The 14,402-nt window shown below is 45.8% G+C and overlaps 1 protein-coding gene across 2 annotated transcripts in view; it reads right to left on the bottom strand.

Moving 5' to 3' along the window:
• The window catches only part of LOC132405482 (A disintegrin and metalloproteinase with thrombospondin motifs 2-like), a 274,937-nt gene that overhangs the window by 36,863 nt on the left and 223,672 nt on the right, over positions 1-14,402 (bottom strand). For both annotated transcript variants that reach the window (XM_059990318.1, XM_059990319.1), the window contains one exon: positions 12,892-13,064. In XM_059990318.1, the coding sequence (XP_059846301.1) occupies positions 12,892-13,064 (173 nt within the window). The remainder of the gene's footprint in view (positions 1-12,891; positions 13,065-14,402) is intronic.

The raw sequence follows: 14,402 nt of genomic DNA, 5'->3' as shown, positions 1-14,402 counted from the left end.
GTTGGCTACCATCCAGACGGGGTGCGCTAAGTTGTGAATGGAGTCGAAAACATGCCACCACCAGGCTGCCGGAACGACGGGGTGGGGTTGGCTGGTGGTGACGTCACAGTGTAGGGTCCTCTCACCTGGGCCTACGGGGAGGTCCTGGAGCTGCAAACCGGAGACTGCGGTTCTGTAACTAGGGATCTCCTTGTCTGCCTGCTGTGCCTCCACCAGCGTCTCAAAGTCTACCCCTTGGGAAAGGGCATGAATGTTAGGGTGGGAGAGGGTGTCTGCCACAACATTGTCCTTTCCCGAGTCATGCCGGACATCCGTCGTGTATTCAGAGATGTATGAAAGATGTCGCTGCTGGTGGGACGACCAGGGATCGGATGCTTTCGTGAACACAAAGGTAAGAGGTTTGTGGTCCATGAATGCGGTGAAGGGCCTACCTTCTAAGAAGTACCTGAAATGCTGGATTGCCAGGTATAGCGCCAACAGTTCCCGGTCGAAAGCACTGTATTTGAGCTCAAGTGGTCGTAGGTTTTTGCTGAAAAACGCCAGGGGTTGCCAGCGACCCTCGATGAATTGTTCCAGCACTCCACCGACTGCCATGTTAGATACGTCCACTGTGAGGGCGGTAGGGACGTCCATTCTGGGGTGCACTAGCATCGCGGCGTTTGCCAAGGCTTCTTTCATTTTAATGAAAGCGGCGGCGGACTCCTCGTCCCAGGTAATGTTCTTGCCCTTACCCGACATCAGAGCGAACAGGGGGCACATGATTCGGGCAGCTGAAGGGAGGAAGCGGTGGTAGAAATTCACCATACCCATGAATTCCTGAAGGCCTTTGATTGTGTTGGGTCAGGGGAAATGGCGGACCGCATCTACCTTGGCGGGCAGAGGGGTTGCCCCATCTTTGGTAATCCTGTGGCCCAGGAAGTCGATGATGTCGAGCCCGAACTGGCATTTGGCCAGGTTGATTGTCAGGCTGTATTCACGCAGTCAGGCGTAGAGTTGACGGAGGTGGGACAGATGCTCCTGATGACTGCTGCTGTCTATGAGGATGTCGTCCAAATAGACGAAAGCGAAGTCCAGGTTGCATCCCACCACGTCCATTAACCGCTGAAATGTCTGTGCGGCACTCTTTAGGCCGAACAGCATGCAGAGGAACTCAAAAAGGCCGAAAGGGGTGTTGAGTGCCGTTTTGGGGACGTCGTCAGGATGCATCGGGATTTGATGGTGCCCTCGGACGAGATCTACCTCGGAGAAGATCCGTGCGCCATGCAGGTTTGCTGCAAAGTCCTGAATGTGCGGCACAGGGTAGCGGTCCAGTGTTGTAGCCTCATTCAGCCTGCAGTAGTCACCGCATGGTCTCCAGCCCCCTGTCGCTTTGGGCACCATGTGCAGAGGGGAGGCCCATGGGCTGTCAGACTGCTGTATGATCCCCAATTCCTCCATCCTCTTGAACTCCTCCTTCGCCAGTCAAAGCTTGTCTGGGGGAAGCCTTTGAGCACGGGCGTGGAGGGGTGGTCCTTGTGTCGGGATGTGGTGCTGTATGCCGTGTCTGGGCATGGCTGCCGTGAACAGCGGTGCCAGAACCGATGGGAAATCCGCCAGGACTCTGGTGAAGTCATTGTCAGACAGCATGATGGAGTCGAGGTGAGGGGCTGGTAACTGGGCTTCATCCAGGGAGAACGTTTGAAAGGTCTCGGCGTGGACCAGTCTCTTCCTGGGCAGGTCGACCAGTAGGCTGTGAGCTTGCAAAAAATCCGCACCCAGGAGCGGTTGGGCTACGGCGGCCAGTGTGAAGTCCCACGTGAACCGGCTGGAGCTGAACAGTAGCTGCATCGTAAGGGTGCCGTAGGTCCTTACTGTGCTGCCGTTCGCAGCCCTCAGGGTGGGACCCGGTGCCCTGTTGCAGGTGTTGTAACTCGTCGGAGGTAAGACGCTGATCTCGGCTCCAGTGCCGACCAAAAAGCGGCATCCCAACTGCTTGTCTCAGACATACAGGAGGCTATCCCGATGGCCAGCCGCCGTAGCCATCAGCGGCAGCTGGCCCTGGCGTTTCCCGGGGACTTGTAGGGCAGGCTACAGCGGTGGGCTTCTGCGCCCCACCGCTGGTGGTAGAAGCACCATTGTTTGTTGGTCTCCTCACCCCTGCCTCTGGGGTTAGTGGGCTCTGTGGCCGGGCCTGGTCTGGTCTGCTGCTGGGAGCGTGGCCTGGTGATCTGTGCGACGGACACCCCACTCTCCTTGGCTTTCCACAGCATGTCTGCCCTGGCTGCCACCTTCCGGGGGTCGCTGAAATCCGCATCGGACAGCAGCAGGCGTATGTCCTCGGGCAGCTGCTCCAGGAATGCCTGCTCAAATATGAGGCAGGGCTTGTGACCTCCGGCCAGGGACAGCATCTCGTTCATCAAAGCCGACGGTGGCCTGTATCCCAAACCATCCAGGTGCAGTAAGCGGGCAGCCCGCTCGCGCCGTGAGAGTCCGAAAGTCCTTATGAGCGGGGCTTTGAATTCCGTGTATTTGCCGTCTGCTGGGGGAGACTGTATGAACTCCTCAACCTGGGCCGCTGTTTCCTGGTCGAGGGAGCTCACCATGTAGTAGTAACGTGTGGCATCTGAGGTTATCTGCCAAACGTGGAATTGTGCTTCTGCTTGCTGGAACCATAGGTGAGGTCGCAGCGTCCAGAAGCTTGGCAGTTTCAACGAAACTGTATGAACAGATGTGGCGTCGTTCATCTCCGGTCCAAATATCGTTTGGGCCGTCGGGATCACCAATTGTAGTGGTGTGCTACACGCAGCGCTGAAATAACGACACGTAGTCAGTGAGCTGCAGTTGCAAAGAGGTTTATTGAAACTTTGCGGCCTCGCTTTAAAGCCTTCCTGTTCCCGCCCTCCTTGGGCAGGAATACTGTATTCACAGTACCGTCCCGCGCGCGGGCTTTTCCCTTGCTGGTGAAGCAGGCTTGGCGCCCTCTTTGGGACCGGCCTCAATGCCGGCGCTCGCCGCTTTGTGAGCCGGTTCGAGTGAGTTGGGAAGTGGGTCGCCACAACATCTAACTTTATCTTCTCCCTCTCAAACTGCAGTGTGAATTCGATCATATTATGTTTCATTACATAATGTAATACACAGTCCAGAATTGACATTTCCGTAGTGGGTTAAACTACAAGCTGCTCCATAAAGCCACCTTGTAAGCATTTCACAAATTCCCTCTCTTGGAATCTAGCACCAATGATTTTTCCAATCTACCTGCATTTTGAAATCCCCCACAACTATTGTAACTTATTGCATGTCTTTTCTATTTCCCATTGAAATTTATATCCCACATCCTGGCTACTGGTCAGGGGCCTGTATATAACTCTCATTAGGGTCTTTTTATGCTTGCAGTCTCTTAACTCTACCCAGAAGGAATCTACATCTTCCACCCTATGTCATTTTTTACCAAAACAACCAAGGCATCACCTCTACCTATCTGTCTGTCCTTTCAATACAACGTGTCCTTTGCTGTTAAGCTCCCAACTATGACCTTCTTTTAGCCACAACTCAGTGATGCCCACAGTCATACCTGTCAATCTCTAACTGCTCTACAAATTCATCTACGTTATTCTGTATACTGCATGCATTCAAATATAACATATTCAGTCCTGTATTCATAACCCTTTTCAATTCCCTCCCCCCCCCCCAAAGCTACACATCAGCTCATCCCACTCTCTGCAATTTTGCCCAATCAACTGCCTGTCTTTCCTCATGGTCTCACTCCACACTGCATTGACTTGTATACCAACTGCCCCGTTCGCAGCCCTGTAAATCCAGTTCCCGTCCCTATGCCAACTTAACTTAAACCTTCCCAACAGCTCAAGCGAACTTGTTCGCAAGAATAATCAACCCATCGGGTTCAGATGTAACCCATTCTTTTTGTACAAATTATACCTTACCCAGAAGAAATCTCAATGATCCAGGAATCTGAACCCCTGTTCCCTGCACCACTCTCTCAGCCACTCACTCATCTCGACTATTATCCTAGTCCTGCCCTGATGAGCACGTGCTACTGGGAGTAATCGGGAGATCACTACCTTTAAGGTCCTACTCTTCATCCTCTTCCCTAGCTCCCTATACTCATTGCTCTTCCTCTTTTCTACTTATGTCATTGGTGCCAATGTGCACCACAGCCTTTGGCTGCTCACCCAGCCTCTTGAGAATCTTCTGCAGACATTCTGGATCCTAGTACCCAGGAGGTAACACATCATCTTGGATTTTCTTTCATGGTTACAGAATCTGGTGTCTGTTCCTGTAACTATTGAATTTCCTATCACTATTGCTCTGCCTGACTTTACCTTTCCCTGCTGAGCCTCAAGAGATGGCTAGAGTGCCACTGGCCAGGCTGCTGTTGCTGAGTCCTGATGGGTCATCAGCCCAGCAATATCCAGAGGGATATATGTGCTCCTGAGGGGAATGACCACGGGAGAACCCTGTGCTGATTGCTTACTCCCCTTATTTCCCTTGCTATGATAGGCTGGAACCCAATTTTTAAGAAATTATGTTCAGTTACTTCCTTATGATCTCAGGAAGGAGATTATAGAACAAATTTAACTTTCTGCCACTCTGGATCTATGCTCTAGTGTTTCACCAGGGGCTTTGACTAGAAAAGAAGACTTTCTCTAACTGGTATTTCCACTGTGCTTAATAGAGGATGTTTTTCTTTGAAGTTTACAGCTGTGTTTTCAGTACATCGTAGTACATTGGGTCTCGTCAAACAGTATAACATATAAAAGTAAATAATTTTCACAGGGACAGAATGTTCTAACATCTGATTTAAACTACTTGTGGATGAAAGTATATGGGGCTAGATGAAAATTTTATCAAAACAAAGTTATTTTTTATTCTGTGCCTAATGACTAACACGTAATTGATGTGGCTACAGGGGCGGCATCGAAATTTGGGAGAGATTGATCGCATGATATTTGTAATGGGGTTACTGTGTATGCTTTTTCTCATCCTGACCCACATCAACCACAGAAAGAAGACCTTGAACTTTTAAAAGCCTACTAATAGGATATAAAAACCATGACAATTAGAACAGTCTTGGCTGTGCAAAGGGAGCACTTGCAGATGCAATGGGTGCATTTGCAAACACATTTTTCAGACCACTGACAAACTTTACTAAAATTTTGTCACATAGCTTTTCAATTTGTTGTCATTATCTTTAAAGACTGCTGAATTCATTTGAAAATGTGGTAGCCTAAGATGCTAGTGAGTTGTGCTTTAATTACCTTTTGATTTGTTTATGTTTTACTTTGCTTGGAACACGGTTTTCTTAATATTCTACCCTTTATTTCTGTGCTTTTATTATTTTAACTTCTTCACTTTTCTTTCCGTAATTGGGATAAATGGTAGTGTGTATGTGACTGTGTAGAAAGTATGACAACTCAGAGCTGAATTATCCAAAGGACCTTCATCTGACAAAGTTTCTTCAACTTGAAATGTTGAAGCAACTTCATCATTTCTCTATTCCTCTTGCTCCAGATGCTGTCAGACCCAGTGAACAGTTCCAACAGTTTCTTTACTTATTTCAGATCCCCAACATCTGCAATTTAGTTTGATTTTCAGGTCTTTGCTGAATATAATTTTCTGGAATTTTGCCACTCTATTGAGTCTAGATTGCAACCTCATTTTCAACTGGGACAGCTCTTTCCATGGTAGAGAAGGTTATTATTACCATTCTCTGTAAAGATCGTTTCAAGCTACCTTGACTGATGACTGTTAGATCAATCAATCTTAGTGTAAGAGCAAAATCAAGAGAGCTTGGAAAGGGTCCAGAATCCCACTGTAAGGGTTCCCCTTTTTGATGGTAGGGCAATCAGTTCAGTTAATGCACGAACTGTTTCAGTCCTTGGCTGCTGCACTTGCATTCATGTTTCATCAGGCTGGTTCTTCAACTTGAAATGGGAACCCTTTTCCTCTTCCCATAGATGGGGCTTGACCTGTTGACTATTACTAGTATTTTCTCTTTCTATTTTGGATTTCTAGCATCTGCAGTTATTTTTGATTTTCCAGTGTAAATACAAGGGTGTGTGTGTGTGTGTGTGTGTGTGTGTGTGTGTGTGTGTGTGTGTGTGTGTGTGTGTGTGTGTGTGTTTTCATCCATTTCCTTGACAGAAGTAAGTTACTGTCTCCAGATAACACCCATTTGGCATGGAGGCAATTCTGCATCTGAACTTGCTGGAACAATATCACCCTGAACTTGAAGGTATGACACTGTCTGTGTCCTTAGATACAAGATAGATCAGTCCACTGGTACTGTAAATTTCTGTGTGTTCCTCATAAATGTATTAGACTCCTTATATGACAGGACACAAGAGCAGGTGGGCTTGGAGGAGACATGCATGCTCTACCAACCATCCTCTGCTGCCATTCCTTACGGACCCTCTGAATTGAGACATTCAGAAAGCAGCAGGATGAGACAATGAAGAAACTGGTTGCTCCTACCTAGGTCACTCATGATGAGTGTGTTTACACCATGGAGATACTTGTGTGATTCTAGGCACTGTGGAGTGAATGTTAGTTTGTACAATAAAACAGTATTCTCTAGGCATGCAAGCTACAGCCCTGAAGGGGAATAATAAACAGGAAGAAGATTTAAAATGTATATTTCTCTCTGCTTAAAACATGTGGTCTCAAAATGATTAACAGACCCTAAATGTGTGTAAGGTTAGGGGTACATTCTTCCTTTAATGTTCAAAACACCCTCCTCCACGAATCCTTCATCTATTCCCAATTTAACAATCGGAAGTATAATTTCATCAAGATGGATAATAGGCTTCAGATTAAGATCCCCATTTCTCACTGCTGTTCTGCCTGCAGCGCTGAGCTGGAGATGTGCGATTTAAGGGATTTGCACTCCTGGAACGATTAGTGCTGCATCTGAATCAGCAAACAGAGGTAACAATTTTTGATCTATTCAATAAAGGACATCTGGAGGAAGGCACAGGTCCTCAGTCTACAAATAGAACACATTTCTTCTATTCCCCTCTTTTCATTTGCACATGTGTTTGGAATGTCCTTCTAGTCATGAACCTACTATTAATTTCACTTTGTTTCTCTTTGTTAGTTTTCAGCTCTTCCTTTTCCTCTTCCAGTTCTCAAATGGAAATGCTCATTTCCCTTTTTGTACACCTCCTTCAATCACAACTCCTCTGCCTTCCTGACATTGAGGCAGGCTCAAAACATGAAGTCCCTTTCAATAAGCCGACAGCTACCCTTTATGCCCAGGTGCAAGCCAGAGCCCTGCTGTTGCTTCCTCTAGGATCAACAATCCGACAGGCCCCAGTGCAGACCGAAAAGCTTGAGCATGTAGATTTTAAGAACGAGGATGTGCTGGAGCTTTTGGAAAGCGTCTAGTTGGATAAGTCACTGAGACTGGATGAGATCTACCCCAGGCTACTGTGGGAGGCAAGGGAGGAGATTGCTGAGCCTCTAGCGATGACCTTTGCATCATCAATGGGGCGGGAGAGGTTCTAGAGGATTGGAGGGTGGCAGATGTTGTTCCCTTATTCAAGAAAGGGAGTAGAAATAGCCCAGGAAATTATAGACCAGTGAGTCTTACTTCAGTGGTTGGTAAGTTGATAGAGAAGATCCTGAGAGGCAGGATTCATGAACATTTGCAGAGTCATAATATGATTAGGAACAGTCAGAAAGGCTTTGTGAAAGGCAGGCCATGTCTTATGAGCCTGATTGAATTTTTTGAGGATGTGACTAAACACATTGATGAAGGTAAAGCAGTAGATGTAGTGTGTATATGGATTTCAGCAAGGCATTTGAAAAGGAACCCATGCAAGGGTTATTGAGAAAGGAGGCATGGGATCCAAGGGGACATTGCTTTGTGGATCCAGAACTGGGTTGCCTACTGAAGGCAAAGGGTGGTTGTAGTTGGGTCATATTCAGCATGCAAGTCAGTGACCAGTGGTGTGAGTTAGGGATCTGTTCTGGGGCCCTTACTCTTTGTGATTTTTATAAATGACTTGGATGAGGAAGTGGAGGATGGGTTAGTAAATTTCCTGATGACACAAAAGTTGGGGGTGTTGTGGATAGTGTGGAGGGCTGTCAGAGGTTACAGTGGGACATTGATAGGATGCAAAACTGGGCTGAGAAGTGGCAGATGGAGTTCAACCCAGATAAGTGTGAAGTGGTTCATTTTGGTAGGTCAAATATGATGGCAGAATATAGTATTAATGGTAAGACTCTTGGCAGTGTGGAGGATCAGAGGGATCTTGCGGTCCGAGTCCATAGGACACTCAAAGCTGTTGCGCAGGTTGACTCCATGGTTAAGAAATCATATGGTGCATTGGCCTTCATCAATCATGGGATTGAGTTTAGGAGCCGAGAGGTAATGTTGCAGCTATATAGGACCCTGGTCAGACCCCACTTGGAGTACTGTGCTCAGTTATGGTCACCTTACTATAAGAAGGATGTGAAAACCACAGAAAGGGTGCAGAGGAAACTTGCAAGGATGTTGCCTGGATTGGGGAGCATGCCTTATGAAAACAGGTTGAGTGAACTTGGCCTTTTTCCCTTGGAGAGGCGGAGGATGAGAGGTGACCTGACAGAGGTGTATGAGATGATGAGAGGCATTGATCATGTGGATAGTCAGAGGCTTTTTTCCAGGGCTGAAATGGCTAGCATAAGAGGGCACAGTTTTGAGGTGCTTAGAAGTAGGTACAGAGAATATGTCAGGGGTAAGTTTTTTTAAGCAAAGTGGTGAGTGCATGGAATAGGCAGCCGGCGACGGTGGTGGAGACGGATACGATAGGGTCTTTTAAGAGACTCCTGGGCAGATACATGGAGCTCAGAAAAACAGAGGTCTATGGGTAACTCTAGGTAATTTCTAAGGTAAGGACATGTTCGGCACAGCTTTGTGAGCTGAAGGGCCCATATTGTGCTGTAGGTTTTCTATGTTTCTACGTTTCTAATTACAAGTGTTATAGACTTCAGGTGAGGAAGTTTAGAAAACATATAAGGTTGACTGCGCAGTGCTGTAGGATGAGTGTGGGATTTGGTAGGTGATTAGCCCATGGCCAGTTGTCCTTGAGCAGTCAGTATGTTCGCTCCATGCCATCTGCTCTCTGATAGATTGTAATGCCCAGCAAAAGAGGGCAGTGTTACTGTGATGTTAATGTCTTGATAGGGAGCTCTATTGTAGGAATAGTTAGCAGCTGTTGGAACTCTTTAAGGAGGTGCATTTGGCTTGGAGGCTGGTGGAAGTAAATTGTAAAACGCAGTCTGTTGAAGCAGCTACACACAGCACATGCTTTATGCTTTCCTGATACTTTGTCACAGGCACTGGTGACAGGAGAGGTGCTGGTCATGTCCTTTCTTGGAGGAACTATGAGTCCCTCTGGTCAGCGTACCTTAAGGCAGAAGTTACTTGAGAGCCAAATATCCAGAGGCAAACTCTGGGAGAAGCTGGAAGGATCTGATTGGACAGAGAGTTCATTAATTTTGTATGCATTTCTAAGGTCAGTGAGTGCATTATCAAAAGCTCTCTCAACAATTACACCACAAACAAGAGAAAATCTGCAGAAATTCCGAGCACCACACACAAAATGCTGGAAGAACTCAGCAGGCCAGGCAGCAACTGTGGGGATAAAATACAGTCAATGTTTTAGGCTGAAACCCTTCGGCAGGATTGAACGTCAACCGTACTCTTTTCCCAGTTGCTGCCTGGCCTGCTGAGTTCCTCCAGCATTTTGTGAGTGTTGCTGAACAATTACACCACGGACCTCACACACAGCTTCAACACATCTCTCTGTCAGTCACCTCCTAACAATCTCTATGAACAGAGTACACTCTGCTACTCTAATATTCATATGTTGCTGTCCACATCATACCGCTGCAGGTATGAGTGTACTCGCATTAATGTGTGAGTCACACCTGTACACCACAGCTTACACACATCGAAGTCAGCTTACAGGGAGCATCTTTACACGGCGACAGTGACTGACTGCCCTTGACATCGGCACAGCCCAGAGCCATTGTAAACAATGTCAATGGCATAATAGGAAATCAGCTTAATGACCACACACAAAGGAAGGCATCTTCTTAGAGGTCAATGATCCCAGTCCTAGGACACCACCACAGGAGTTCCTCAAGAACTCAGTTCTGGTTCTAATCATCTTCGGTTGCACATCAATAACCTTCCATCCTAAGGTGGGAAGTGTAGATGTTTGCTGACGACTACAGAACGTTCAATTCCATTTGTGAATCCTCAGCAAACAAAACAGCTGAGGCATGCACACAGTACGACCTTACCCATTTCCAGCAAGAGAGGACAGTACTGAACATGCTGGTGGATGTGAGTGGGGAGGGGATGGCATTGTGATCCAAACAGAAAAACTACATAAACATCATGGTTGCAAAAGGAGGCATTGCCCACTGTTCAATGCACTGTGTTTGCTATTCTCAGCTTCTTTGACAGCACCCCCAAAAACAATACCAGCAAGGAGGACACGGGAAGCATCTGTATCTGCATGTTTTTCTGCAATGCATTCCCCATTGATTTATGATTTGGAAACGTACCTTACTGTGGTCTACATTACCAGAAGGACTTCAGCAGTTCGAGTTGTGGCTTGCCATCACATTTTCAAGGGCAATTTGGAAGGGTCAATATACGTTGGCCTTGTCAGCAACACCCAATTCCTAAAACTGGGTGAGCACAATAAAAACCTGCAGCCAGGGCACAGGAGATGAGAAGCCCAGATGCCAGCACTCAATTTACAAACAAATTCAGCAGTTGAAGATTCAGTTGAGAAAGGCTGAGGGACATTCAGGATAAAATATTTGGTTATATTGATTTCTCTTTCTGGTAAAATAATTTTCCCCTCCACCCTCCTGTCTTCTTCTATTGTCCACTCTAGCCTCTCAACTCTTCCCACCTACCTATCACTTCCGTTTGGGTCCCTTCCTCCTTCCCTTTCTCCTATGAACCACTCTCCTCTCCTATCAGATTCCTTCCTCTCCAGCCCTTTATCTTTCCCACCCATCTGGCTTCACCTGTCAACTTTGAGCTATCCTCCTTCCCCTCCCCAGACCTGTTTATTCTAGTAGCTTCCCCTTTTTTTTCCAGTCCTGATGAAGGGTCTTGGCCTGAAATATCGACTGTTTATTCATTTCCATGGATGTTGCTTGACCTGCTGAGCTCCTCCAGCATTTTGTGGGTGTTGCTTTGGATTTCCAGCATCTGCGGAATTTCTTGTGTTTCTAAAATACTTGGTACATTGGTTTCTGAGCAAAGTCTGGGCACAATGTCAGGAAAAATGGAGTCTAATTTCAACCTTAGAAAGATCTCTACATGGATCTCCATTTTGTCCAGCAATGAAAGTGTTTGGCTACTCCGTGAACCATGATACAGCCATTGACGGTTCAGCTCCAGTGCACCGGAAGCTCGAACTTCTGTTGCCATGGCTCCACATGCAAATATTCACAGGAGTTACAGGCTACCACAGCAGTTCAACAAACTGCCCTCGATGCCAGCTAAACTGAAGCAAAACCCAGTGGAAACCATTCAACAACTAAACTGCAATTCATATTTCAAGACCCAACCTGCTGCCAAATTTGATCAACTGGGCCGTTTACGCAGCGTGATGGTTGTACCGAGATGGTTTAGTTCGCAATACTGACATCAATTCTGTGATTGTCAATGTTATAATCAGCCTACTCTGTATACTTCCAGCAGGCAGTGCTTGCACTAGTGTCTTTCCGAGTTCTTCAGTCAGCATGATCTCTGTTACAAATGTGTGTATGGACACATTTCGCTCTTGAAGTGATTTATTGTAGACAATATTCACAAATAAAAAGTTTGTAATTTATGTTGTTTGACAGCTACCATTATTATTAATTCCAACCAGAAGATCCTTGAATGGCCAGAATTATCAGTGGATATTATGGCAGAACTATTGGTGTTTGATGTTATTACTTAGTGAAATTGACACAAATATTACTTAGTGCTAAACTGTCAGTGATTCAGACTACTTTCATGGGCTGCATTCTGCTGGTTTCTCTGAGTAGTAAAAGAAAATTCTTAAAGCATGTGAATTTTAGATATTTATGAACAAGGGGTAAAATGCCCTGAAAGTCTTTTGTTTTATTGTGAAATACTTAAAATGATACTTAAGAACTCTGTTATTTTCTTCCTGGGTTGTGGTGAGAATTATTGAATGTAATTGGCTGCTCTGCCAACCCGATTGACATCAGAGCTGCAGTAAGCCAAAGGTCCTTCCAACTCCTGTCTGAAAGTGACAGAGGCTCACACTTCGGCGAGAATGCTGGTGAGCACAATTTCTGAGTCATCCGCTCAAAATGTTTCATGTTATATTGTAGTTTAAAGATAAGTTTTAAATTCACGCTGGCCTGACGTAACTCACATGCATTGACATATTGGGTCATAATGAAGTTTATCAGCACATGCCTCTAGTGTTGTTGGTTTCCTATCATATTTGGATGTTTGTAGCATTATCTGAGGGGCAGACATTCACCATCTCCTGTACAGGAAGTCTCCAGAGTCTCTAGAGCCCTCAAAATGAATGGTGTGTATCTGGCCCAGCTCCCTATTGAAACATGCCGATCGCAACGTTTACTGTCTTAGCAGGCAGGTTCTGGCTTTTCCAAGTGACAAGTGGACACTCCAGATGTCCTTGTAGTGGTGTGGCCAATGAGCCTCCGCTAGTCAACACCACAAGTCCAGCTCAGCCTGTGCTGAGCAAACGATAAAGATAGCTGCCTACTGATTTTTAGGAACCAATTTTATATTAGTAGTTCATTAAGCATCTCATTTATTATTCTTCATATTAATAGCTGAACAAGCTTTAAGTATCAACCACTGGATAAAAATTAAAAAAAAAACAGCTTTCTTACGATCACGGTGCTCGTGCGGCAACCATTCATGCTTGTAGTTGTTATATTCAAAGTTATTTTGTTGCCGGCACTGTTGTTCTCTAAAGTCTTCATAATGCTCTGGGCAGTCTTCTATATTACAAAGTTGATACTCATAGCTCAATCCTGAGCACTCTCGTCCTCCATTGGAAGGTCTGGGAGGGAAAAGGTGAATAGTTTATTTTGAAGGTAATTATTTCATCAAATTGGAGTCATAATGAACGATTGAAGAAATTGAACATACTCTATTATTAATAATGATGCTTAAATCACTCCCTTAGGGAAAACATTGGGCAGGTCGGGCTCGTCAGCCTTGGACAGCAGCCCGCCGAGGAGAAGGAAAACTCTGATTTTAAACCTCCACTGCCTTGTGGCCACACCCACCCATGGGAAAGGCATCAGGAGTAAACCCGGAGGAAGAAATCCAGAGCCGGGGTTCCTAAGGCACTTTGATGTTGTTTACAACTTCTGTCTGGCAGCCTCTGTGTCCACATTGATGCCAAGCTCTTTCGGCACTTGCCCTTCCCTTGGACTACATCATGACGTGGAGAGGGGGAGCCCACTGCATGGGCAACAGCTGGTTCTTCAAATCTTCCCATCCCAGAGAGGACACAGTCCACCAGAAGCACAAACCCGTGATCCCCTGGGATCGACGGCTGCCGACTACTAGGGAAAACAAGACCTCAACTTATTACTTAGGTTGCTATGTTGCAGAGTTAATGGCTGAGATTCAACATTAACAGTAACAAGTGGGGATGAAAGACCATTGACGTATTTTGCACTGTATGTAAATCTGCCATTAATGAGAACAGCATTATTTCTGAAAAAAAGTTTTGAGCAAGACATAATCTCTGCTTTTGAAAACTATATTTTGTTATTTGTCTAAAGTATTCTCAATGATTCAGCAACATCAATACTGCCAACCAGTGTGACGTCTTGCAGACCCACGATGCATGCTTGGATTCTTATTGGCCAAGGTTTTATGGCGTGGTACTCACTGCCTGCACTCAGTGTCACCGTTCCCCACTGCCAAGAACTCCAGAACTTTCCGTGCAGGACAAGACAGTTCTGGAGCTGAGTGGTAAGGCTTTATCAGCACTGTGCGGGCCTTGAACTCAAGTCATAAGGTCATACAGGTGAGTCAAACTAAGTTCCACCCAACAATCTCCTCTGGAATTCTTTGATACGTGGCAATTACCACACCTGCAGCCTTGCCAGATGAAAAAGCAGTCAAAGCTTTTACTTACATTTCTTCTGATTGCCCTTATCATTCAGAAACATTTAAAAACTATTATAAATAATGATCATATCTTATTCTTAATTTTCTTTTTTACAACTACATAATTATCACTGATGTGATCGGGCTCATAGATTCAGTGTCAGGTCTAAACTGAAGCAGACTCCCTGCTGAAGTGCTGGGAATTTCTACCATCTTCCTGCTCCACCCCATGCATTATCCAGAGGAAGCATGCAGCTGGAATTTGCTGGCAAAC

Source organism: Hypanus sabinus, chromosome 15 (genome assembly GCF_030144855.1).
Source record: "Hypanus sabinus isolate sHypSab1 chromosome 15, sHypSab1.hap1, whole genome shotgun sequence".
NCBI lineage: Eukaryota > Metazoa > Chordata > Chondrichthyes > Myliobatiformes > Dasyatidae > Hypanus > Hypanus sabinus.
This window is presented reverse-complemented; position numbering and strand designations above follow the sequence as displayed.